We start from the raw sequence: 24,441 nt of genomic DNA on the forward strand, positions 1-24,441 counted from the left end.
TTTCAGTGACCCGACCCACTGAGTATTCGGGTGTTTTCACTGACCGGACCCACTGAGTATTCCGGTGTTTTCACTGACCGGACCCACTGAGTATTCCGGTGTTTTCATTGACTGGACCCACTGAGTATTCCGGTGTTTTCAGTGACCGGACCCACTGAGTATTCCCGTGTTTTCATTGACCGGTCCCACTGAGTATTCCCGTGTTTTCATTGACCGGTCCCACTGAATATTCCGGTGTTTTCAGTGACCGGACCCACTGAGTATTCTGGTGTTTTCAGTGACCGGACCCACTGAGTATTCCTCTGTTTTCAGTGACCCGACCCACTGAGTATTCCGGTGTTTTCAGTGTCCCGAACCACTGAGTATTCCGGTGTTTTCAGTGACCGGACCCACTGAGTATTCCGTTGTTTTCAGTGACACGACCCACTGAGTATTCCGGTGTTTTCATTGACCGGTCCCACTGAGTATTCCGGTGTTTCCATTCACCAGACCCACTGAGTATTCCGGTGTTTCCATTGACCGGACCCACTGAGTATTCCGCTGTTTTCAGTGACCCGACCCACTGAGTATTCCGGTGTTTTCAGTGAGTGGACCCACTGAGTATTCCAGTGTTTTCAGTGAGTGGACCCACTGAGTATTCCAGTGTTTTCATTGACCGGTTCCACTGAGTATTCCGGTGTTTTCAGTGATCGGACCCACTGAGTATTCCGGTGTTTTCATTGACCGATCCCACTGAATATTCCGGTGTTTTCAGTGAGTGGACCCACTGAGTATTCCGGTGTTTTCAGTGACCCGACCCACTGAGTATTCCGGTGTTTTCAGTGACCCGAACCACTGAGTATTCCGGTGTTTTCAGTGAGTGCACCCACTGAGTATTCCGCTGTTTTCAGTGAGTGGACCCACTGAGTATTCCGGTGTTTTCAGTGAGTGGACCCACTGAGTATTCCAGTGTTTTCAGTGAGTGGACCCACTGAGTATTCCAGTGTTTTCATTGACCCGACCCACTGAGTATTCCGGTGTTTTCAGTGACCCGACCCACTGAGTATTCCGGTGTTTTCAGTGACCGGACCCACTGAGTATTCCCGTGTTTTCATTGACCGGTCCCACTGAGTATTCCCGTGTTTTCATTGACCGGTCCCACTGAATATTCCGGTGTTTTCAGTGACCGGACCCACTGAGTATTCCGGTGTTTTCAGTGACCGGACCCACTGAGTATTCCTCTGTTTTCAGTGACCCGACCCACTGAGTATTCCGGTGTTTTCAGTGTCCCGAACCACTGAGTATTCCGGTGTTTTCAGTTACCGGACCCACTGAGTATTCCGTTGTTTTCAGTGACACGACCCACTGAGTATTCCGGTGTTTTCATTGACCGGTCCCACTGAGTATTCCGGTGTTTCCATTCACCAGACCCACTGAGTATTCCGGTGTTTCCATTGACCGGACCCACTGAGTATTCCGCTGTTTTCAGTGACCCGACCCACTGAGTATTCCGGTGTTTTCAGTGAGTGGACCCACTGAGTATTCCAGTGTTTTCATTGACCGGTTCCACTGAGTATTCCGGTGTTTTCAGTGACCGGACCCACTGAGTATTCCGGTGTTTTCATTGACCGATCCCACTGAATATTCCGGTGTTTTCAGTGAGTGGACCCACTGAGTATTCCAGTGTTTTCAGTGAGTGGACCCACTGAGTATTCCAGTGTTTTCATTGACTGGTCCCACTGAGTATTCTGGTGTTTTCTGTGACTCGACCCACTGAGTATTCCGGTGTTTTCAGTGACCCGACCCACTGAGTATTCCGGTGTTTTCACTGACCCGACCCACTGAGTATTCCGGTGTTTTCAGTGACCCGACCCACTGAGTATTCCTGTGTTTTCAGTGACCGGACCCACTGAGTGTTCCGGTGTTTTCATTGACCGGACCCACTGAGTATTCCGGTGTTTTCAGTGACCCGACCCACTGAGTATTCCGGTGTTTTCACTGACCGGACCCACTGAGTATTACGGTGTTTTCACTGACCGGACCAACGGAGTATTCCGGTGTTTTCATTGACCGGACCCACTGAGTATGCAGGTGTTTTCATTGACCGGACCCACTGAGTATTCCGGTGTTTTCATTGACCGGACCCACTGAGTATTCCGGTGTTTTCAGTGACCGGACCCACTGAGTATTCCGGTGTTTTCAGTGACCGGACCCACTGAGTATTCCGGTGTTTTCAGTGAGCGGACCCACTGAGTATTCCGGTGTTTTCATTGACCCGACCCACTGAGTATTCCGATGTCTTCAGTGACCCGACCCACTGAATATTCCTGTGTTTTCTTTGACTGGACCCTCTGAGTATTCCGGTGATTTCTTTGACCGGACCCACTGAGTATTCCGGTGTTTTCTTTGACCGGACCCACTGAGTATTCCGGTATTTTCTTTGACCGGACCCACTGAGTATTCCGGTGTTTTCAGTGACCAGACCCACTGAGTATTCCGGTGTTTTCAATGAGCCGACCCACTGAGTATTCCGGTATTTTCTTTGACCGGATCCACTGAGTATTCCGGTGTTTTCATTGACCAGACCCACTGAGTATTCCGGTGTTTTCAGTGACCCGACCCACTGAGTATTCGGGTGTTTTCACTGACCGGACCCACTGAGTATTCCGGTGTTTTCACTGACCGGACCCACTGAGTATTCCGGTGTTTTCATTGACTGGACCCACTGAGTATTCCGGTGTTTTCAGTGACCGGACCCACTGAGTATTCCCGTGTTTTCATTGACCGGTCCCACTGAGTATTCCCGTGTTTTCATTGACCGGTCCCACTGAATATTCCGGTGTTTTCAGTGACCGGACCCACTGAGTATTCCGGTGTTTTCAGTGACCGGACCCACTGAGTATTCCTCTGTTTTCAGTGACCCGACCCACTGAGTATTCCGGTGTTTTCAGTGTCCCGAACCACTGAGTATTCCGGTGTTTTCAGTGACCGGACCCACTGAGTATTCCGTTGTTTTCAGTGACACGACCCACTGAGTATTCCGGTGTTTTCATTGACCGGTCCCACTGAGTATTCCGGTGTTTCCATTCACCAGACCCACTGAGTATTCCGGTGTTTCCATTGACCGGACCCACTGAGTATTCCACTGTTTTCAGTGACCCGACCCACTGAGTATTCCGGTGTTTTCAGTGAGTGGACCCACTGAGTATTCCAGTGTTTTCAGTGAGTGGACCCACTGAGTATTCCAGTGTTTTCATTGACCGGTTCCACTGAGTATTCCGGTGTTTTCAGTGACCGGACCCACTGAGTATTCCGGTGTTTTCATTGACCGATCCCACTGAATATTCCGGTCTTTTCAGTGAGTGGACCCACTGAGTATTCCAGTGTTTTCAGTGAGTGGACCCACTGAGTATTCCAGTGTTTTCATTGACTGGTCCCACTGAGTATTCCGGTGTTTTCTGTGACTCGACCCACTGAGTATTCCGGTGTTTTCAGTGACCCGACCCACTGAGTATTCCGGTGTTTTCACTGACCCGACCCACTGAGTATTCCGGTGTTTTCAGTGACCCGACCCACTGAGTATTCCTGTGTTTTCAGTGACCGGACCCACTGAGTGTTCCGGTGTTTTCATTGACCGGACCCACTGAGTATTCCGGTGTTTTCAGTGACCCGACCCACTGAGTATTCCGGTGTTTTCACTGACCGGACCCACTGAGTATTCCGGTGTTTTCACTGACCGGACCCACTGAGTATTCCGGTGTTTTCATTGACCGGACCCACTGAGTATGCAGGTGTTTTCATTGACCGGACCCACTGAGTATGCAGGTGTTTTCAGTGACCAGACCCACTGAGTATTCCGGTGTTTTCAGTGAGCGGACCCACTGAGTATTCCGGTGTTTTCATTGACCGGACCCACTGAGTATTCCAGTGTTTCCATTGACCGGACCCACTGAGTATTCCGGTGTTTTCAGTGAGTGGACCCACTGAGTATTCCGGTGTTTTCATTGACCCGACCCACTGAGTATTCCGATGTCTTCAGTGACCCGACCCACTGAATATTCCTGTGTTTTCTTTGACTGGACCCTCTGAGTATTCCGGTGATTTCTTTGACCGGACCCACTGAGTATTCCGGTGTTTTCTTTGACCGGACCCACTGAGTATTCCGGTATTTTCTTTGACCGGACCCACTGAGTATTCCGGTGTTTTCAGTGACCAGACCCACTGAGTATTCCGGTGTTTTCAATGAGCCGACCCACTGAGTATTCCGGTATTTTCTTTGACTGGATCCACTGAGTATTCCGGTGTTTTCATTGACCAGACCCACTGAGTATTCCGGTGTTTTCAGTGACCCGACCCACTGAGTATTCGGGTGTTTTCAGTGACCGGACCCACTGAGTATTCCGGTGTTTTCAGTGACCAGACCCACTGAGTATTCCGGTGTTTTCAATGAGCCGACCCACTGAGTATTCCGGTATTTTCTTTGACTGGATCCACTGAGTATTCCGGTGTTTTCATTGACCAGACCCACTGAGTATTCCGGTGTTTTCAGTGACCCGACCCACTGAGTATTCGGGTGTTTTCAGTGACCGGACCCACTGAGTATTCCGGTGTTTTCAGTGACCGGACCCACTGAGTATTCCGGTGTTTTATTTGACCGGACCCACTGATTATTCGGGTGTTTTCTTTGACCGGACCCACTGATTATTCCGGTGTTTTCAGTGACCGGACCCACTGAGTATTCCGGTGTTTTCATTGTCCGGAGCCACTTAGTATTCTGGTGTTTTCATTGACTGGACCCACTGAGTATTCCGGTGTTTTCAGTGACCGGACCCACTGAGTATTCCGGTGTTTTCAGTGACCGGACCCACTGAGTATTCCGGTGTTTTCATTGACCGGTCCCACTGAGTATTCCGGTGTTTCCATTCACCAGACCCACTGAGTATTCCGGTGTTTCCATTGACCGGACCCACTGAGTATTCCGCTGTTTTCAGTGACCCGACCCACTGAGTATTCCGGTGTTTTCAGTGAGTGGACCCACTGAGTATTCCAGTGTTTTCAGTGAGTGGACCCACTGAGTATTCCAGTGTTTTCATTGACCGGTTCCACTGAGTATTCCGGTGTTTTCAGTGACCGGACCCACTGAGTATTCCGGTGTTTTCATTGACCGATCCCACTGAATATTCCGGTGTTTTCAGTGAGTGGACCCACTGAGTATTCCAGTGTTTTCAGTGAGTGGACCCACTGAGTATTCCAGTGTTTTCATTGACTGGTCCCACTGAGTATTCCGGTGTTTTCTGTGACTCGACCCACTGAGTATTCCGGTGTTTTCAGTGACCCGACCCACTGAGTATTCCGGTGTTTTCACTGACCCGACCCACTGAGTATTCCGGTGTTTTCAGTGACCCGACCCACTGAGTATTCCTGTGTTTTCAGTGACCGGACCCACTGAGTGTTCCGGTGTTTTCATTGACCGGACCCACTGAGTATTCCGGTGTTTTCAGTGACCCGACCCACTGAGTATTCCGGTGTTTTCACTGACCGGACCCACTGAGTATTCCGGTGTTTTCACTGACCGGACCCACTGAGTATTCCGGTGTTTTCATTGACCGGACCCACTGAGTATTCCGGTGTTTTCACTGACCGGACCAACGGAGTATTCCGGTGTTTTCATTGACCGGACCCACTGAGTATTCCGGTGTTTTCAGTGACCGGACCCACTGAGTATTCCGGTGTTTTCAGTGACCGGACCCACTGAGTATTCCGGTGTTTTCAGTGACCGGACCCACTGAGTATTCCGGTGTTTTCATTGACCGGACCCACTGAGTATTCCAGTGTTTCCATTGACCGGACCCACTGAGTATTCCGGTGTTTTCAGTGAGTGGACCCACTGAGTATTCCGGTGTTTTCATTGACCCGACCCACTGAGTATTCCGATGTCTTCAGTGACCCGACCCACTGAATATTCCTGTGTTTTCTTTGACTGGACCCTCTGAGTATTCCGGTGATTTCTTTGACCGGACCCACTGAGTATTCCGGTGTTTTCTTTGACCGGACCCACTGAGTATTCCGGTATTTTCTTTGACCGGACCCACTGAGTATTCCGGTGTTTTCAGTGACCAGACCCACTGAGTATTCCGGTGTTTTCAATGAGCCGACCCACTGAGTATTCCGGTATTTTCTTTGACCGGATCCACTGAGTATTCCGGTGTTTTCATTGACCAGACCCACTGAGTATTCCGGTGTTTTCAGTGACCCGACCCACTGAGTATTCGGGTGTTTTCAGTGACCGGACCCACTGAGTATTCCGATGTTTTCAGTGACCGGACCCACTGAGTATTCCAGTGTTTTCTTTGACCGGACCCACTGATTATTCGGGTGTTTTCTTTGACCGGACCCACTGATTATTCCGGTGTTTTCAGTGACCGGACCCACTGAGTATTCCGGTGTTTTCATTGTCCGGAGCCACTTAGTATTCTGGTGTTTTCATTGACTGGACCCACTGAGTATTCCGGTGTTTTCAGTGACCGGACCCACTGAGTATTCCGGTGTTTTCAGTGACCGGACCCACTGAGTATTCCGGTGTTTTCATTGACCGATCCCACTGAATATTCCGGTGTTTTCAGTGAGTGGACCCACTGAGTATTCCAGTGTTTTCAGTGAGTGGACCCACTGAGTATTCCTGTGTTTTCATTGACTGGTCCCACTGAGTATTCCGGTGTTTTCTGTGACCCGACCCAATGAGTATTCCGGTGTTTTCAATGACCCGACCCACTGAGTATTCCGGTGTTTTCACTGACCCGACCCACTGAGTATTCCGGTGTTTTCAGTGACCCGACCCACTGAGTATTCCGGTGTTTTCATTGACCGGTCCCACTGAGTATTCCGGTGTTTTCAGTGACCCGACCCACTGAGTATTCCTTTGTTTTCATTGATCGGACCCACTGAGTATTCCGGTGTTTTCAGTGACCGGACCCACTGAGTATTCCGCTGTTTTCAGTGACCCGACCCACTGAGTATTCCGGTGTTTTCAGTGAGTGGACCCACTGAGTATTCCATTGTTTTCAGTGAGTGGACCCACTGAGTATTCCAGTGTTTTCATTGACCGGTTCCACTGAGTATTCCGGTGTTTTCATTGACCGATCCCACTGAATATTCCGGTGTTTTCAGTGAGTGGACCCACTGAGTATTCCAGTGTTTTCAGTGAGTGGACCCACTGAGTATTCCAGTGTTTTCATTGACTGGTCCCACTGAGTATTCCGGTGTTTTCTGTGACTCGACCCACTGAGTATTCCGGTGTTTTCAGTGACCCGACCCACTGAGTATTCCGGTGTTTTCACTGACCCGACCCACTGAGTATTCCGGTGTTTTCAGTGACCCGACCCACTGAGTATTCCGGTTTTTTCATTGACTGGTCCCACTGAGTATTCCGGTGTTTTCAGTGACCCGACCCACTGAGTATTCCTTTGTTTTCATTGATCGGACCCACTGAGTATTCCGGTGTTTTCAGTGACCGGACCCACTGAGTATTCCGCTGTTTTCAGTGACCCGACCCTCTGAGTATTCCTTTGTTTTCATTGATCGGACCCACTGAGTATTCCAGTGGTTTTTTTTTGGTAATTTAGTTTTTTTATTGTATTTCAGCATCAAACTAACTTTTCCATAAGATGTATTTCAGAAATTGTACATATATATCATATAATCATGTATATCAGAAATCTCCACTAAGTATTTGTCTGAGGTACACACTTATAGAAAAGAGTGGAAAGGAAAAACAAGCAAAAGGAAAGAACTATTTACAAGTCAGGAGTGATCTTTTTTTACAATAGATTCATTGATTTGTGAGGATTAAGTCAGGCCTATGAGGCCTAATGTAGTTAAACCATTTTTCCCAGTATGAATCAAATTTTTTCCAGCTTTTGATTAACAGATGCTGTTATCTTCTCCATTTTGTAAATGTTCATTGTAATTTCCATCCATGTATTTAAGGTTGGGCTCTCCTGTGATAACCATTTCCTAGTAAGAGTCTTTTTACCAACAGTATATTCATTAAATATTTATCTCTTCTCAACCATTCTTGAGGTATATATCCAAAATATATGGTCTTACTCTCTGAGGTTATTTCACATTTAAAGGTGTCTTGTAGGGCATTGTATATCCCACTCCAATAGTTTTTGGTAACAGGGCAGACCCATAAAATATGATAATAATTTGCATTTTGATTTCTACAATTTCTCCAGCAAACAGGGAGATTACTATCATATTGGGATTTCTGAGTGGGTGTAATAAAATATCTTATCAAGTTTTTCCATCCAAACTCCCTACATTTCTGTGAACTGGTACACTTCCATTGATATCTCCATATTGTTGTCCATTCTTCCTCAGATATAATTATCCCTCCTTCCTTCTCCCATTTTGTTTTAATGTATGAAGTCGAATGTGTTTTAAGCTTTGACAACCCCTTATACATGCTTGAAATTATTCTACTACCATTTCTGAATTATATGCTTTTCTAAAGAGCTCTATCAGGCATGTATTTGCCTTGGTTACATTTTAAGCGTCTTGTTAACATATTGTCACATCTGTAAATACCGATAAAAATCTTGTTTTTCTAAAAAGTGTTTCCCTTTAAGCATTTCAAAATTGAACAGTGTTCCTTTTTCCATTATGTTGCAAAGAACTGTTATTCCTTTAGCTGTCCAGTCCTTAAATCTAGCATCCAATTTATTTGGTGTAATATCCGAGTCTTATGCACACCATTTAAGAATTGCAATATCTCCCTCTAGATTATATTCTTTTATAGTTATTTTCCATATTTTAAGAGTAACTTCACCCATGGGTTATCAGTAGTATTTATGTACCTTTGCAGGTTGTTATCAGCCAAAATTGCTTGTATGGGGATAGGAACTACCCGCTCCTCAATGTTTATCCATTGAGCGTCATATGATGGGTCGCACCAACATATCACAGCTCTCAACTGTGCTGCAAAATAATAATCTCTATGAGAAGGTAGGCCCCACCCCCCCTTTTCCTTTGCTAATTGCAAAGTTTTGAGACGAACTGAAGGCCTTTTACCCTGCCAAATATACCTTGATAGCATCTTGTTGCATTCATTGAATTGATTTTGATTAATCTCTGTTGGTAGGGTCTGAAAGAGATATAACAGTCTGGGCAGTACATTCATTTTAATAGACTCAATCCTTGAACTGAGACTGAAAAAAGGAATTAGGTTCCATCTTGCCACATCTTAATTTTTTTATATAAAGGCTGATAATTACATTCTGATAATTTTGCCAAATCTTTTGGCATAATGCTGCCCAAATATTTGAAAGACTCTGTGTGCCATGCCCAGAGGAATCGACTTTCAATTTCTCTTGGTGGGCTATAGTTATATGACAGTAATTAGGTTTTATCTAAGTTGATCTTGTATCCTGATAATTGACCATATTGTTCAAAGGATTGCATCAATTTAGGTAAAGAGTATATTGGTTGCCCTAGATAGATCAAAATGTCATCCGCATAACAAGCCAATTTATGCTCTGTCCCTTTAATAGTAATTCCCCTGATATCTTCACTTTGTCTGATGTATTGAGCTAATGGTTCCAGATATAACGCAAGAGTAGTAGTGACCATGCACAACCCTGTCTTGTGCCCCTTTCTAGGGTAAGACTATTTGATAAATATTCATCAATTTTAATCCTAGGATTGTCATAGTGTCTGTATAGTTTTAATAATTGTGTATGAGAAAACAAATCTATGTAAAACTCTGTAAAGAAAATTCCAATTAACCAAATCAAATGCTTTTTCAGCATCCACGCTTATCACTGTTGCTTCGATTTTATTTTTTTGTATATGATCCATAATGTGAAGTGTCCTTCGTATATTGTCTTGTGTCTGGCGTTGTCATATAAAACCTGTCTGATCGTTACTTATCAGTATGGGTAGAAACTCCTCTAATCGTTTGGCCATGATGGAGGTAAATAACCTATAATCTACATTAAGAATGGATATTGGTCTAAATGACCCGCATTCTATTTTATCCTTGCCTTTTGGTATAGCTGAGATTATCGCTTCCTTCCAACTGGGTGGCATTTGTGCCTTTTTTAGAGCCCAGTTCAGTGTGAGGAGTAAAACAGGAATTAATTCATTTTTAAATTCTTTGTACCACTCTGCCATATACCCATCTGATCCTGGTGACTTGCTTAATTTAAGCCTACTAATTGCAGCTTTTAATTCAACTTCGGTTACGTCAGCAGTCATCGTTCTATTTTGTTCTTTGCTTAAAGTGGGTAACTCTATAAAACTCAAGAAGGTGTCAGTTTGGGTTATGCTTCCCCCTGGAACTTTGGAACATAGAGTTTTGTAAAACACTTCAAAAGCTTCTTGAATTTCACTTAGCTTATTTTTTATAATTTTCGTTCTTGGGTCCCTGATTCTATGAATTCTATTTTCTGCTATCTTTTTTTTTCAGTTTCCACACCAGTATTTTCATAGATTTCGATCCACTTTCATAATGTATCTGTTTCAGAAACATTAATGTGGATAATGAGGTGGGTTTTCAAAGCTTGCAGGGAGATTTATGCAGGTTAGAAGAATGGGCTGAACGTTGGCAGATGGAGTTTAATGCTGAGAAGTGTGAGGTTCTACATTTTGGCAGGAATAATCCAAATAGAACATACAGGGTAAATGGTAAGGCATTGAGGAATGCAGAGGAACAGAGAGATATAGGAATAACAGTGCATAGTTCCCTGAAGGTGGAGTCTCATGTAGATAGGGTGGTGAAGAAGGCTTTTGGAACGCTGGCCTTTATAAATCAAAGCATTGAGTACAGAAGTTGGAATGTAATGTTAAAATTGTACAAGGCATTGGTAAGGCCAAATTTAGAATATTGTGTGCAGTTCTGGTCATCGAATTATAGGAAAGATATCAATAAATTAGAGAGAGTGCAGAGACGATTTACTAGGATGTTACCTGGGTTTCAGCACTTAAGTTACAGAGAAAGGTTGAACAAGTTAGGTCTCTATTCATTGGAGCATAGAAGGTTGAGGGGGGATTTGATCGAGGTATTTAAAATTTTGAGAGGGATAGATAGAGTTGACGTGAATAGGCTGTTTCCATTGAGAGTAGGGGAGATTCAAACGAGAGGACATGATTTGAGAGTTAGGGGGCAGAAGTTTAAGGGAAACACGAGGGGGGTATTTCTTTACTCAGAGGGTGATAGCTGTGTGGAATGAGCTTCCTGTAGAAGTAGTAGAGGCCAGTTCAGTTGTGTCATTGAAGGTAAAATTGGATAGGTATATGGACAGGAAAGGAGTGGAGGGTTATGGGCTGAGTGCGGGTAGGTGGGACTGGGTGAGATTAAGAGTTCGGTATGGACTAGGAGGGCCGAGATGGCCTGTTTCCGTGCTGTGATTGTTATATGGTTATATGGTTATTAAGTTTTTCCTGATTTCTTGTGTAGCCAAATTATTTATTTCATTCCTAATTCTTTTAATTTCCCCTAATGTATCCTGTGCCAAATTCAATTTGTGTTTTTTCTCTAGTTCCTTCAGCCTATTTTGTAATTCCTCTAATGTTTTATTCCTTATTTTTTTCTTATATGAAGATATCGCTATAATTTTCCCTCTTAAGACCGCCTTCAGAGTATTCCTCTCCATTATAATTAAATTCAAAGCAGAGACCAATTTCTTTTTTAATTTGTTCCTTAAAGTCCAGATCATTGAGTAAACTTGAATTTAGTTTCCAAATAGTATTCTTTGGTTGTATGTCAAAATCAACAGATAAATATATAGGTGCATGGTCACTTACATCTATTGTTCCAATTCCACAGGTGTTTATTTTGTCTTTGTCTTTTCCAAATGTTATGAAATAGTCTATTCTTGTATATACAGAATGGGGAGCAGAAAAATGAGTGTAATCCCTTCTGTCAGGGAAAAGGTCCCTCCATATATCAATTAAACCAACATCCTCAAAAAATGTATTAATTTTCTTATGTAAAGATTTTGTTTCATAGGTTTTTCTATTGGAAGAGTCTAAGTTTGGTTGTAATTGTAAATTTAAGTCTCCCCCACATGTCAGGAGACCTTCTGTTTCTGTTACCATATAATATCAGTAAATTTCTGAAAGAAACCAATATCACTTCTCAGGGGTGCGTATATATTCAATAGAGTAACTGAATTTCCATCTATATTCCCCCTTACCAGAATATATCTGCCCTCTTTATCTCCCATTTTGAATACTTTTTCAAAATTTAGCTTACTTGAGATAAGAATAGCAACTCCTCTCCTATGTCCTGATTTATATGAGGAGAAAAACAGATTAGTGAAGCCCATTCTCTTTAGTTTTTTATGCTCATTATCACTTAAATGAGTTTCCTGTAAATATACTACATGGGCTTGTTCCTTTTTCATTTTAGATAAAATTCTCTTACGTTTGATTGGATTTAATAGCCAATTGACATTAAAAGAAATTAATTTTACCTTGTCCTTAGCCATCTGTATTTATCTGTCAATGTATCATTGAAATTAGCAGAATAAAACTTAATCGATCTACTCCCTGAACAAATAAGAACCAAGAAACGCAAATAATAACAAAAATGGTAACAAACGTGTGATTCCAAGGCTGAGGTCTCTAGTAGATGACCCTGCGTTGAGCTAGAGGAAATGTCTAGCTGTGGGGGATAACCCCTGCTACTTGTGAGTTGAGGACCCCCATTGCAGTATTCATGAAAGTCAGTGAACAAATCCGTTACACAGATAAGATTTCCCTGTGTACTCCTATATATATATACGCACACACACTCACCCACACCCACACATACATACATACACACACACACACACACACACACACATTACATACATATATATATATTGTCATTTTGGTGGGGAAAAAGGAGTAAGTGAGTGAATAAAGAATAACAACTAAATAATATAAAATCCACAGTATAGTAAGTATTTCTGGAGATAGGTATATCACCGTCTACTTTTACTTCCGTTTAGCTTCTCAACATTTTTAAAGTTAGCCAAACCTTATGGCTCTTCTGAAGGGGGTGAGGACTGTCTTTGGGAAGCTCCTGGTCTCTTCCTGATATATTTCTGTCGGCCTCTTCCCATCTCCTGCCTTCTCGATTCTCGCACTATTTCCCAAGCGGAGCAGGATAATTCCTCAGCCAGGCTTTCCCTCGTTTTGATCATGCTGACGGGCAACCCTCTGGCCTTCATGTATGTAGTCGCCTCTTCCACTGTCTGGTACAACCGCGTCCCATTGTCATAAAATACTCTAAGTTTAGCAGTATACGGAGTTTGAAATCTAATCTTATTTTACTCACCTGTGAGTATTCCAGTGTTTTCAGTGATCAGACCTGCCGAGTGTCCTGCTGTTTTCGGTGTCCTGACCCACTGATAATTTTGCCGTTTTCGGTGACCTGACCTGCTGCGTATTCTGGTGTTTTCGGTTTTCATTTTAGATGAGTATTTTTGCGATTTTTTTGGATTTCAAAGACTCAAAACATTGAATGGTACAGCATGGAAACAGGTCCTTTGCACTCTTTTCAACATTGTAATCATACCCACTTTTACAATTTTATGAGAATCAAGTTTAATATCACTGACATATGTCATGAAATTTGTTTTGCAGCAGCAGAACATTGCAATACATAAAAATACTGCAAGTTATAATAAGTACCATGTAGATAATAAAAGATAAATAAATAGTGCAAAAAGAAGGCAAGAAACTAGTGAGGTGGTGTAAATGGGTGTTCCTCAGGAGTCAGTATTGGGACGACTATTGTCCATTTTGCTTGTCAATGATCTAGATAGTGGAATTGGTGGCTTTGTGGCAAAGTTTGCGGATGATACGAAGATAGGTGGAAGGGTAGGTTGTGCTGAGGAAGCAATGTGATTGCAACAGGACTTGGACAAATTGGAAAAATGGTCAAAAAAGTGGCAGATGGAATACAGTATTGGGAAATGTATGATAATGTATTTTGGTAAAAGGAACAATAGTGCAGACTATTATCTAAATGGGGAGAAAATTCAAATATCAGAGGTGCAAAGGGTCTTAGGAGTCCCAGAAGTTTAATTTACAGGTTGAGTCTGTGGTAAAGAAGGCAAATGCAATGTTGGTTTTTATTTCAAGGGGATAGAATATAAAAATAAGGAGACATTGCTGAGGCAAACATGAGGAAATCTGCAGATGCTGGAAATTCAAGCAACAGACACAAAATGCTGGTGGAACGCAGCAGGCCAGGCAGCATCTATAGGGAGAAGCGCTGTCAACGTTTTGGGCCGTTTATATATTGGTGAGACCTGACGTAGACTGGGAGACCATTTCGCTGAACACCTACGCTCCGTCCGCCAGAGAAAGCAGGATCTCCCAGTGGCCACACATTTTAATTCCACGTCCCATTCCCATTCTGATAGATCTATCCATGGCCCCCTCTACTGTCAAGATGAAGCCACACTCAGGTTGGAGAAACAACACCTTATATACCGTCTGGGTAGCCTCCAACCTGATGGCATGAACATTGACCTCTAACTTCTGCTAATGCCCCTCCTCCCCTTCTTACCCCATCCCTGATATATTTAGTTTTTTTCCCCTCCCTTTTTTTTCTTTCTCTCTCTGCCCATCACTCTGCCTGTTCTCCATCTCCCTCTGGTGCTCCCCTCCCCCTTTCTTTCTCCCTAGGCCTCCCGTCCCATGATCCTTTCCCTTCTCCAGCTCTGTATCCCTTTCACCAATCACCTTTCTGGCTCTCAGCTTCACCCCACCCTCTCCGGTCTTCTCCTATCATTTCGCATTTCCCCCCCCACCCCACTTTCAAACCTCTTACTATCTTTCCTTTCAGTTAGTCCTGACGAAGGGTCTCGGCCCAAAATGTCGACAGTGCTTCTCTCTACAAATGCTGCCTGGCCTGCTGTGTTCCACCAGCATTTTGTGAGATATTGCTGAGCATTTATAAGACACCAGTCAGGCCGCATTTGGAGCATTGTTAACAATTTTGGCCCCCATATCTCAGAAAGGATGTGCTGTCTTTGGAGAGAGTCCAGATGAGGTTCATGAGGATGATTCCAAGAATGAAGAGGTTAACATATGCTGTACTCATTGGAATTTAGAAGAATGTGTGATGATCTCATTGAAACCTACCAAATGTTGAAAGGACTAGGTAAGGTGGATGTGGAGAGGATGTTTCCTCTGGTGGGGAATTCCAGAACGAGAAGGCACAGTCTCAAAATTGAGGGATGATCTTTTAGAAAAGAGGTAAAGAGGAATTTTTTTTTAGCCGGAGAGTAGTGAATCTGTGGAATGCTCTACCACAGACTGCAGTGGAGGCCAAGTCTGTAGGTATATTCAAAGCAGAAGTTGATAGATTCCTGATTGGTTAGGGCATCAAAGAATATGGTGAGAGGACAGCTACGTGGGGTTGAATTGGATTCGGGATCACCCAAGATGCAACGGTAGAGCAGACTCGATGGGCTGAATAGCCTAATTCTGTTCCTATGTCTTATGGGTTCATTGTCTATTCAGGCTCCTGTGCCACTTCCTTGATGGTAGCAATGAAAAGAGGACATGTCCTGGGTGATGGGGGTCCTTAATGATGGACGCCACTTTTTTGAGGCATCTTCTTTTGAAAATGTCCTCTGCTGGGGAGGCTAGAATCCATAATGGAGCTGGATGAGTTTGCTCCTTTGCAACTGCAAAAAAGACAGGGGAATGGGAGCAGATGGAAGGTTCTTGCAATGAGCAAGCATGGTAACTTTGTTTTGCTATGCTGTGAGGCCCTGTAATTATAAATTGCATTCATTGTTGGGTGGGGGAGGGGGGTGGCTGAGGCCCAGCAGGTTGGATCACAGTGCTGCTGAGGAAAATACAGCAGTGGGCATTAGTTGTGTCTTGCTGCTGCAGCACTTGTGCCAATATGAGTTCACCGCCCATATTGAACTTGTGTTGTGATTCTGAGTGAAGTGGGAAGAAATAAAGCTTGTCTGCTGGCTATTTCCAAGGTGCAAAGTGAGGGCTGTGTGGTGAAGGGGAACCCGTTATTCACCTGCAGAATCAGGTTGTGTGGCGAAGGAGATACCGTCATTCTCCTGCAGTGAATTGTGCTTTCTACCTCCTGTACTGGTTGCCGTTATCCTGACGTTGTCCTGGCATTGGCCGTCAGGAAAATGGGTGGATGGGAGTCAAGTTGTTAAGAATCAGGTTTATAATCGTGAAAGTTATTGTTTTGTGGCAGCACAGCAGTGCAATACATAAAAATGTAGATAAATTATAATGAAATATATGAAATAATAAATAAACAGAGAGTAAAATAATGCATTTGTTTTTATGGGTTCAAGGTGCTTCACAAAGGCACGTGAAAAATAAAGCAACACAATCCTCAAATAATTCTAATAAGGAACAGAAAAGAGTGCAACATAAATAATACTCAAGGAAGATATATTGTCCACCTCTGGTAAATCATGAGTTCACGAGAGAAGTTCACAAGAATAGGTCTTCATTTGCAAAGAAATGAGAAGTGGAAAATGTGTTCCGTTTCAAATTCCTGGGTGTCACCGTCTCAAAAGATCTATCCTGGGCCAAACATACTGATGCAATTATGAAAAAAAGTATGCCAGAGGCTATATTCCAAGTATCCTGGCATTCAGGAGCAGTGGGGAATAAATCAACCATACCTGTCACTGACCGCGTGGTTTTCCTATGTGCTCCAGTTGATAAGGCCTAATTTGGAGTATTGTGTCCAGTTTTGATCACCTACTTACCAGAAATATGTCAATGGTTGAAAGAGTGCAGAGAAAATTTACAAAGATTTTGCTGGGTCTGGAGAATCTGAGTTGTCTAGAAAGGTCAATAGGTTAGGACTTTATTACAAGACACGTTGAGAGGAGAGAGAGAGGACGAGGACCTCATGGACTGACTGTGGCCTTACTGTTAAGAAGTCCGGTATCCAATGGCAGAGAGAGGTGTTGAGATCGGGTGAGGACAGTTTCTCCACCAGTTTCTAGGGTATGATGATGTTGAGTGCAAAACTGAAGTCTATAAACAGCAGTCTGACACATGAGACCCCATTTTCCAGATCGGAGTGGAGGGCAGAGGCCATCGTATCTTCAGTGGATCAATTTGTGATAAGTGAACTGGAAAGGATCCTGTGTAAACGGGAGAAAGGCTTTATTCCTTGGAACATAGAAGATTGAGGGGAGATTTGATAGAAGTGTAAAATATTATGAGGGGTATACATAGAGTAAATGCAAGCAGGCTGTTTCCACTGAGGTTGGGTGAGACTAGAAATAGAGGTCATAGGTTAAGGATCAAAGGTGAAATATTTAAGGAGACCATGAAGAGAAACTTCTTCCAAGTATGAGGGGCATGAGCTGTCAGCACAAGTGGTGCATGCAAGCTTGATTACAACAGTAAAGAAACATTTCGGTAGGACATGAATATTTGGAGTATGGAAGGCTATGGTCTGGGTGCAGTTTGATGGCACTAGGCAGGTTAATGGTTTGGCATAGACTAGATGGGCGGATGGATCTGTGTCTGTGCTTTAGTGTTCTATGACTCTCTATCCTCAGATAAATGGAAATGGCAGAAGTGCTGGTCACAAATTATATTTCTAATCTTTTTCTTTAGGTTTGGGAGTACCTGCTGAAAACTAATGGTACAGGAGCTCCACGCATCAACGTGTTCATGGCAGTACCCACCATCTATGCCAAACTCATTGAATACCACGCCAAGAATTTCACTCAGAGCCATGTGAGGGATTTCATTCACAGCATATGCCAGAGCAACATTAGGTGAGAAAATAATCCAACAATCCAAGTAACAGCAGAGGGATTTCCATATGGTTGGAGCAGAGGAATTTCCATACAGTCGGAGCAGAGAGGTCTCCCTACAGTTGGAGCAGAGGGGTCTCCTTACGGTGGGAGCAGTGGGAGTTCCGTACAGTGGGAGTGGAGTGGTCTTCCTATGGTCAAAGCGTGAAGGCTAATGGGGTTGACATGACTGCTGGGGAGCTCTATGTTTGTTCTGCCCAGGGGAGAGGTGAGAGAAGATATGTGAATGCCAGGGGACTCTTATCATTCTTTACCCAGTTAGAGGGTGAGAGTAGATATGTGAGTACTTGGAGAGTTCTGCCTCGTGCCTCTTTCCCATATCCTTCATGCCCTAACCAATCAAGAATCTATCAATCTCTGCCTTAAGTATTCCACCTCCATAGCTGCCTGTGGCAATGAATTCCACAGATTCACAACTCTGTGGCCAAAGAATTAACTCTTCATCTCCTAACCCTAACCCTAATGCGTCATAGGAAGTCATTCCTGCCTGTGGCCATCAAATTTTACAACTCCTCCCTTGTAGTGTCAGACTCCGTGAGCCAATAGGCTGGTCCTAGACTTATTTCCGCTTGGAATCATTTACTTATTATTATTTAATTATTTATGGTTTTATATTGCTATATTTCTACATTATTCTTGGTTGGTGCAACTGTAACAAAGCCCAGTTTCCCTCGGGATCAATAAAGTTTGTCTGATCTGATCTGATCTGATTTTAAAAGGACACCCCTCTATTCTAAGGCTGTGTTTTTTGGTATTAGATTCTTCTACCATAGAAAAAATCCTCTCAACATCCACTCTATCAGGGTTTTTCACCGCTTGATAGGTTTTAATTAGGTCACCCCTCATTCTTCTGAATTTTAGTGAATACAGGCATAGAGCCATCAAATGCTCTTTATATGACAAGCCATTTAATCCTGGAATCATTTTTGTGAGCCTCCTTTGAACCCTTTTCAGTTTCAGTACATCTTTTCGAAGAAAATAGGCCAAAACTGATCGCAATACTTCATGTGAGGCCTCACAAGTGTTTTATAAAGTCTCAACATTACATCCTTGCTTTTATATTCTAATTCTGTTGAAATGAATGCTAACATTGCATTGGCCTTCCTCACCACAGACTCAACGTTCAAATTAACCTTTAGGGAATCCTGCACAAGGACTCCCAAGTCCTTTGCACCTCAGTTTTTTGTATTTTCTCTCCATTTAGAAAATAGTTAATCCTTTCATTTCTTCTACCAAAGTGCATGACCATACACTTCCTGACATTGTATTCCATCTGCCACTTCTTTGCCCATTCTCCTAATCTCTCTGTCCTTCTGTAGCCTCTCTACTTCCTCAAAACTGCCTGCCCATCTGTCTGTTTTCATGTCATCTGCAAACTTTGCAACAAAGCCATCAATTTCTTCATCCAAATCATTGATGTATAATGTAAAAAGAAGCAGTCCCTACACAGACCCCTGTGGAACACCACTAGTCACTGACAGCCAACCAGAAAAGGCTCCCTTTATTCCCATACTTTGCCTTCTACCTATCGGCCACTGCTTTATCCATGCTAGAATCTTTCATTGTTCCGCATTACTATCACTCCAGCATCGTTTTCCAGCGGTCTGATATCCATTCTTGCCTCTCTTTTATACTTTATGTATCTGAAGAAACCTTTGGTATTCTCTTTAATATTTTTGACTAGCTTACTTTCATATTCCATCTTTTCCTTCTTAATGACTCTTAGTTGCCTTCTTTTGGTTTTTAAAAGCTTTGCAATCCTCTATCTTCTCTTTGGCTTTATGGTAGCTTTGACTTTTTCTGTTAGTCATGGTTGTGTCATCTTTCCTTTAGAATACTCCTTTCTTTCTGGGATGTATATATACTGTGCCTTCTGAATTGCTTCCAGAAGTTCCAACCATTGCTGCTGTGCCATCATCCCTGCCAGTGTTCTTTTCCAGTTAATTCTGGCCAACTCCTTCCTCATGCCTCTGTAATTCCGTTTACTCCACTGTAAAGCTGATACATTTAACTTAAACCTCTTCTCAAATTTCAAGGTGAATTCTATCATATTATAATTACTTGCCCCTCAAGGATCTTTTACCTTAAGCTGTCTAATCAATTCTGGTTTATTGCACAACACCCAATCCAGAACATCTGTTCCCTCGTGGGCTTAGCCAGGAGTTGCTCTAAAAAGCCATCTTGTAGGCACTCGAGAAACTCCCCCTCCTGGAATCCAGCACAACCTGATTTTCCCAAACTATCTGCATATTGAAGTCCCCCATAACCATTGTAACATTGCTCTTTTGACATGCATTTTCTATCTCCCGTTGTAATTTGTAGGCCACATACTTACCACTGTTTGGGAGTCTGTATACAGCCCCCATCAGGGTCTTTTTACCCTTGCAGTTCCTTATCTCTATCCACATTGAGTCAACACCTTCCGACCCTCTGATAATTAATTTTACTTTGAGCTTTGAACTTTTTTGAAGCCTGCTTAAAGCAGGTGGGTACCTCAGACTGCTGAAATGAGAGGTTAAAGATCCCATTGAACACTTAAGCCAGTTGATCAGCACAGGTCTTTAATACTTGACCAGGTACTCCATCTGGGCTGAATGCTTTTCATACATTCACCTTCCTGAAGGATGCTCGTAAGTCGGTGTCAGAGACTGAAATCGCAGGATCATCTGGGGCTGTGGGAGTTTGTAATGGTTCCTCCATTTTTTGATGCAAAACATCATAAGCCCCGGAAGCAAAGCCCTGTCGTCAACTATGTCGCTTGATTTTACTTTATAAAAGGTGATAGGTTTCAAGCCCTGCCACAACTGTCGAGCATCCTTCATTGATTCAATTTTAGTCTGGAAAGTGGAGTTCCACAGGGGTCGGTGTTGAGAATGCTGCCTTTTACAACATATGTCAATGATTTGGGCTATGGGATTAATGGATTTGTGGCTAAATTTGCCGATGATACAAAGATAGGTGGAAGAGTGGATAGTGTTGAGGAAACAGAGCCTGCAGGGAGACTTAGATAGTTTAGGGAAATGGGAAAGAAGTGGAAAATGGAAAGTGTATGGTCATGCACTTTGATGGAAGATGTAAACGGGCAGACTATTAATTAGCTGGGAGAGAATTCAAAATGCATAGATGCAAAGGTACTTGGGAGTCCTTGTGCAGAACACCCTAAAGGTTAACTTGCAGGTAGAGTCGGTGGTGCAGAAGGTGATTGCAATGTTGGCATTCATTTCTAGAGGTATAGAATATAAGAGCAAGGATGTGATGTTGAGCCTTTATAAGGCACTCGTGAGACCACACTTGGAGTATTGTGTGCAGTTTTGGGCTCCTTATTTTAGAAAGGATATTCATTGATGTGTATAAAGGTAATATTAAAAAGAAACTGATAACCAGGATTTACTCGATTTTACAATCTAATGGGTCTCTCCACAATGTTTATTAAATCAAAATGGGAGAAAGAAGCCAACATAAAATTGACAGAAGATGATTGGTTAAACATATGCAGAACACATTCAACTACTTCAAGTTCTGGTCTGTGGAGGGAATTCACTTGGAAGAATAGCTTAAGATTTTTCATAACGCCAAAAATAAAGAAGTTACAAAATAACAGACCTGAACAAGGTCAATATTTGAGAATGTGTGATAATATGTTGGCTGATCATTTTCATATTTTCTGGGAGTGTCCAAAGATGTTGTCTTATTGGTTAGATGTGGTAACAGAGATAAGGTCAATAATCAGCCCAGAGATTACTTTTGACTTTAACATTTTTTATTTGAGTAATGTACCAAATAGGCTCAAAAAGTATTAAAGATATTTGTTACAAATACTACTAGCAGCCAGTAAGAAAGTGATTACCAGGAAATGGATAAGCAAAGAGTCTCCTACAGTCCTGGAATGGATAGAAATATTTCAAGAAAGTTACGTTATGGAACGATTGACTTTCTTTCCGAGACATGCCACTAAAAGATTTGAAAGATACTGGGAAAATTGGACATTTTATTTGAACCTGAAATGACTTCTTCATTGTACATTTATTTGGTTTGAAGAATTTTGTTTTATTTCTTCCTATGAGGGAACCTGCAGAATGGACTTTAAACTCATGGATCTTAAGGTTCCCTGAGACTTTGAAGGACAATTATGGACATAAGAGTTTGGTTAACCTTGATATAGCAATGTAACCCATTTCTTTGTTAATTTTTTGTAATATAAGATACAGATTTTACTACACTTATGATGACCCTGTCTGTCCGTTTGTTTTTATCCTGTTCATTCTGTAATTGGCAAAGCAATAAAAATAAAGTATAAAAAAGAAGAAAGGATATACTGACATTGAGAGAGTTCAAAGAAGATTCCCGAGAATGGTTCCAGGAGTGAAAGGGTTACTGTATGAGGAACGTCTGGCAGCTCTTGGGCTGTTTTAACATAGAAACACAGAAAATAGGTGCAGGAGTAGGCCATTCGGCCCTTCAAGTCTGCACCGCCTTTCAGTATGATCATGGCTGATTATCCAACTCAGAACCCTGTACCTGCCTTCTCTCCATACCCCCTGATCCCTTTAACCACAAGGGCCATATCTAACTCCCTCTTAAATACAGCCAATGAACTGGCCTCAGCAGTTTCCTGTGGCAGAGAATTCCACAGGTTCACTACTCTCTGTGTGAAGAAGTTTTTCCTCATCTCAGTCCTAAAAGGCTTCCCCTTTATCCTTAAACTGTGACCCCTCGTTCTGGACTTCCCCAACATCAGAAACAATCTTCCTGCACCTAGCCTGTCCAATCCCTTTAGAATTTTATATGTTTCAATAAGATCTTCTATCTTCTAAATTCCAGTGAGTATAAGCCCAGTCAATCCAGTCTTTCTTCATATGAAAGTCCTGTCATCCCAGGAATCAATCTGGTAAACCTTCTTTGTACTCCCTCAAGAATGTGTTTCCTCAAATTAGGGGGCCATAACTGCACACAATACTCCAGGTGTGGTCTCACCAAGATCTTGTAGAACTGCAGTAGAACCTCCCTGCTCCTGTACTCGAATCCTCTTGCTATGAATGCCAACATACCATTCGCCTTTTTCACTGCCTGCTGTACCTGCATGCCCACTTTCAATGACTGGTGTACAATGACACCCAGGTCTCGTTGCACCTCCCATTTTCCTAATCAGCCACCATTCAGATAATAATCTGTTTTCCTGTTCTTGCCACCAAAGTGGATAACCTCACATTTATCCACTTTAAATTGCATCTGCCATGAATTTGCCCACTCACCTAACCTATCCAAGTCACCCTGCATCCTCGTAGCATCCTCCTCACAGCTACTTCCCACATTTTGGGCTACTTCCTTAAGCGCTCTGGGATGCAGACCATCTGGCCCTGGGGATTTATCTGCTTTTAACCCCTTCAATTTACCTAACATCACTTCCCTACTAACATGTATTTCCTTCAGTTCCTCCATCTCACTAGATCCTCGGTCCCCTACTATTTCTGGAAGATTATTTACGTTCTCCTTAGTGAAGACAGAACCAAAGTAGTTATTCAATTGGTCTGCCATGTCTTTGTTCCCTATGATCAATTCACCTGTTTCTGACTGTAAGGGACCTACATTTGTCTTAACCAATCTTTTTCTTTTCACATATCTATAAAAGCTTTTACAGTCAGTTTTTAATGTTCCCTGCCAGCTTTCTCTCATAATCTTTTTTCCCTTTCCTAATTAAGCCCTTTGTCCCCTGCTGGTCTCTGAATTTCTCCCAGTCCTCAGGTGTGCCGCTTTTTCTGGTTAATTTGTATGTTTCTTCTTTGGACTTGATACTATCCCTAATTCCCTTTGTCAGCCATAGGTGCACTATCTTCCCTGGTTTATTCTTTTGCCAAACTGGGATGAACAATTGTTGTAGTTTATCCATGTGATCTTTAAATGCTTGCCATTGATTATCCACCGTCAACCCTTTAAGTATCATTTGCCAGTCTATCTTAGCTATTTCACGTCTCATACCTTCAAAGTTACCCTTCTTTAAGTTCAGAACCTTTGTTTCTGAATTAACTATGTCACTCTCCATCTTAATGAAGAATTCCACCATATCATAGTCACTCTTACCCAAGGGGCCCCTCATGACAAGATTGCTAACTAACCCTTCCTCATTGCTCAATACCCAATCTAGAATGGCCTGCTCTCTAGTTGGTTCCTCAACATGTTGGTTCAGAAAACCATCCCACATACATTCCAAGAAATCCTCTTCCTCAGCACCCTTACCAATTTGGTTCACCCAATCTATATGTAGATTGAAGTCACCCATTATAACTGCTGTTCCTTTATTGCACGCATTTCTAATTTCCTGTTTAATGCCATCCCCAACCTCACGACTACTATTAGGTGGCCTGTACATAACTTCCACCTGCATTTTCTGCCCCTTAGTGTTATGCAGATCTACCCATATCGATTCCACATCCTCCAGGCTAATGTCCTTTCTTTCTATTGCGTTAATCTCCTCTCTAACCAGCAATGCTACCTCATCTCCTTTTCTTTCCTGTCTATCCCTCCTGAATATTGAATATCCCTGGATGTTGAGCTCCCATCCTTGGTCACCCTGGAGCCATGTCTGTGATCCCAAGTATATCATATTCATTAATAACTATCTGCACATTCAATTCAT

The 24,441-nt window shown here is 42.8% G+C and overlaps 1 protein-coding gene across 1 annotated transcript in view; it reads left to right on the forward strand.

Annotated features, from left to right (window-relative positions):
- Positions 1-24,441, forward strand: part of acsf3 (acyl-CoA synthetase family member 3) — a 120,872-nt gene that overhangs the window by 24,766 nt on the left and 71,665 nt on the right. Inside the window, exon 3 of the mRNA XM_059993385.1 lies at positions 17,605-17,768. Coding sequence (XP_059849368.1) covers positions 17,605-17,768 — 164 coding nt within the window. The remainder of the gene's footprint in view (positions 1-17,604; positions 17,769-24,441) is intronic.

Source organism: Hypanus sabinus, chromosome 17 (assembly GCF_030144855.1).
Source record: "Hypanus sabinus isolate sHypSab1 chromosome 17, sHypSab1.hap1, whole genome shotgun sequence".
In the NCBI taxonomy this organism is placed as follows: domain Eukaryota; kingdom Metazoa; phylum Chordata; class Chondrichthyes; order Myliobatiformes; family Dasyatidae; genus Hypanus; species Hypanus sabinus.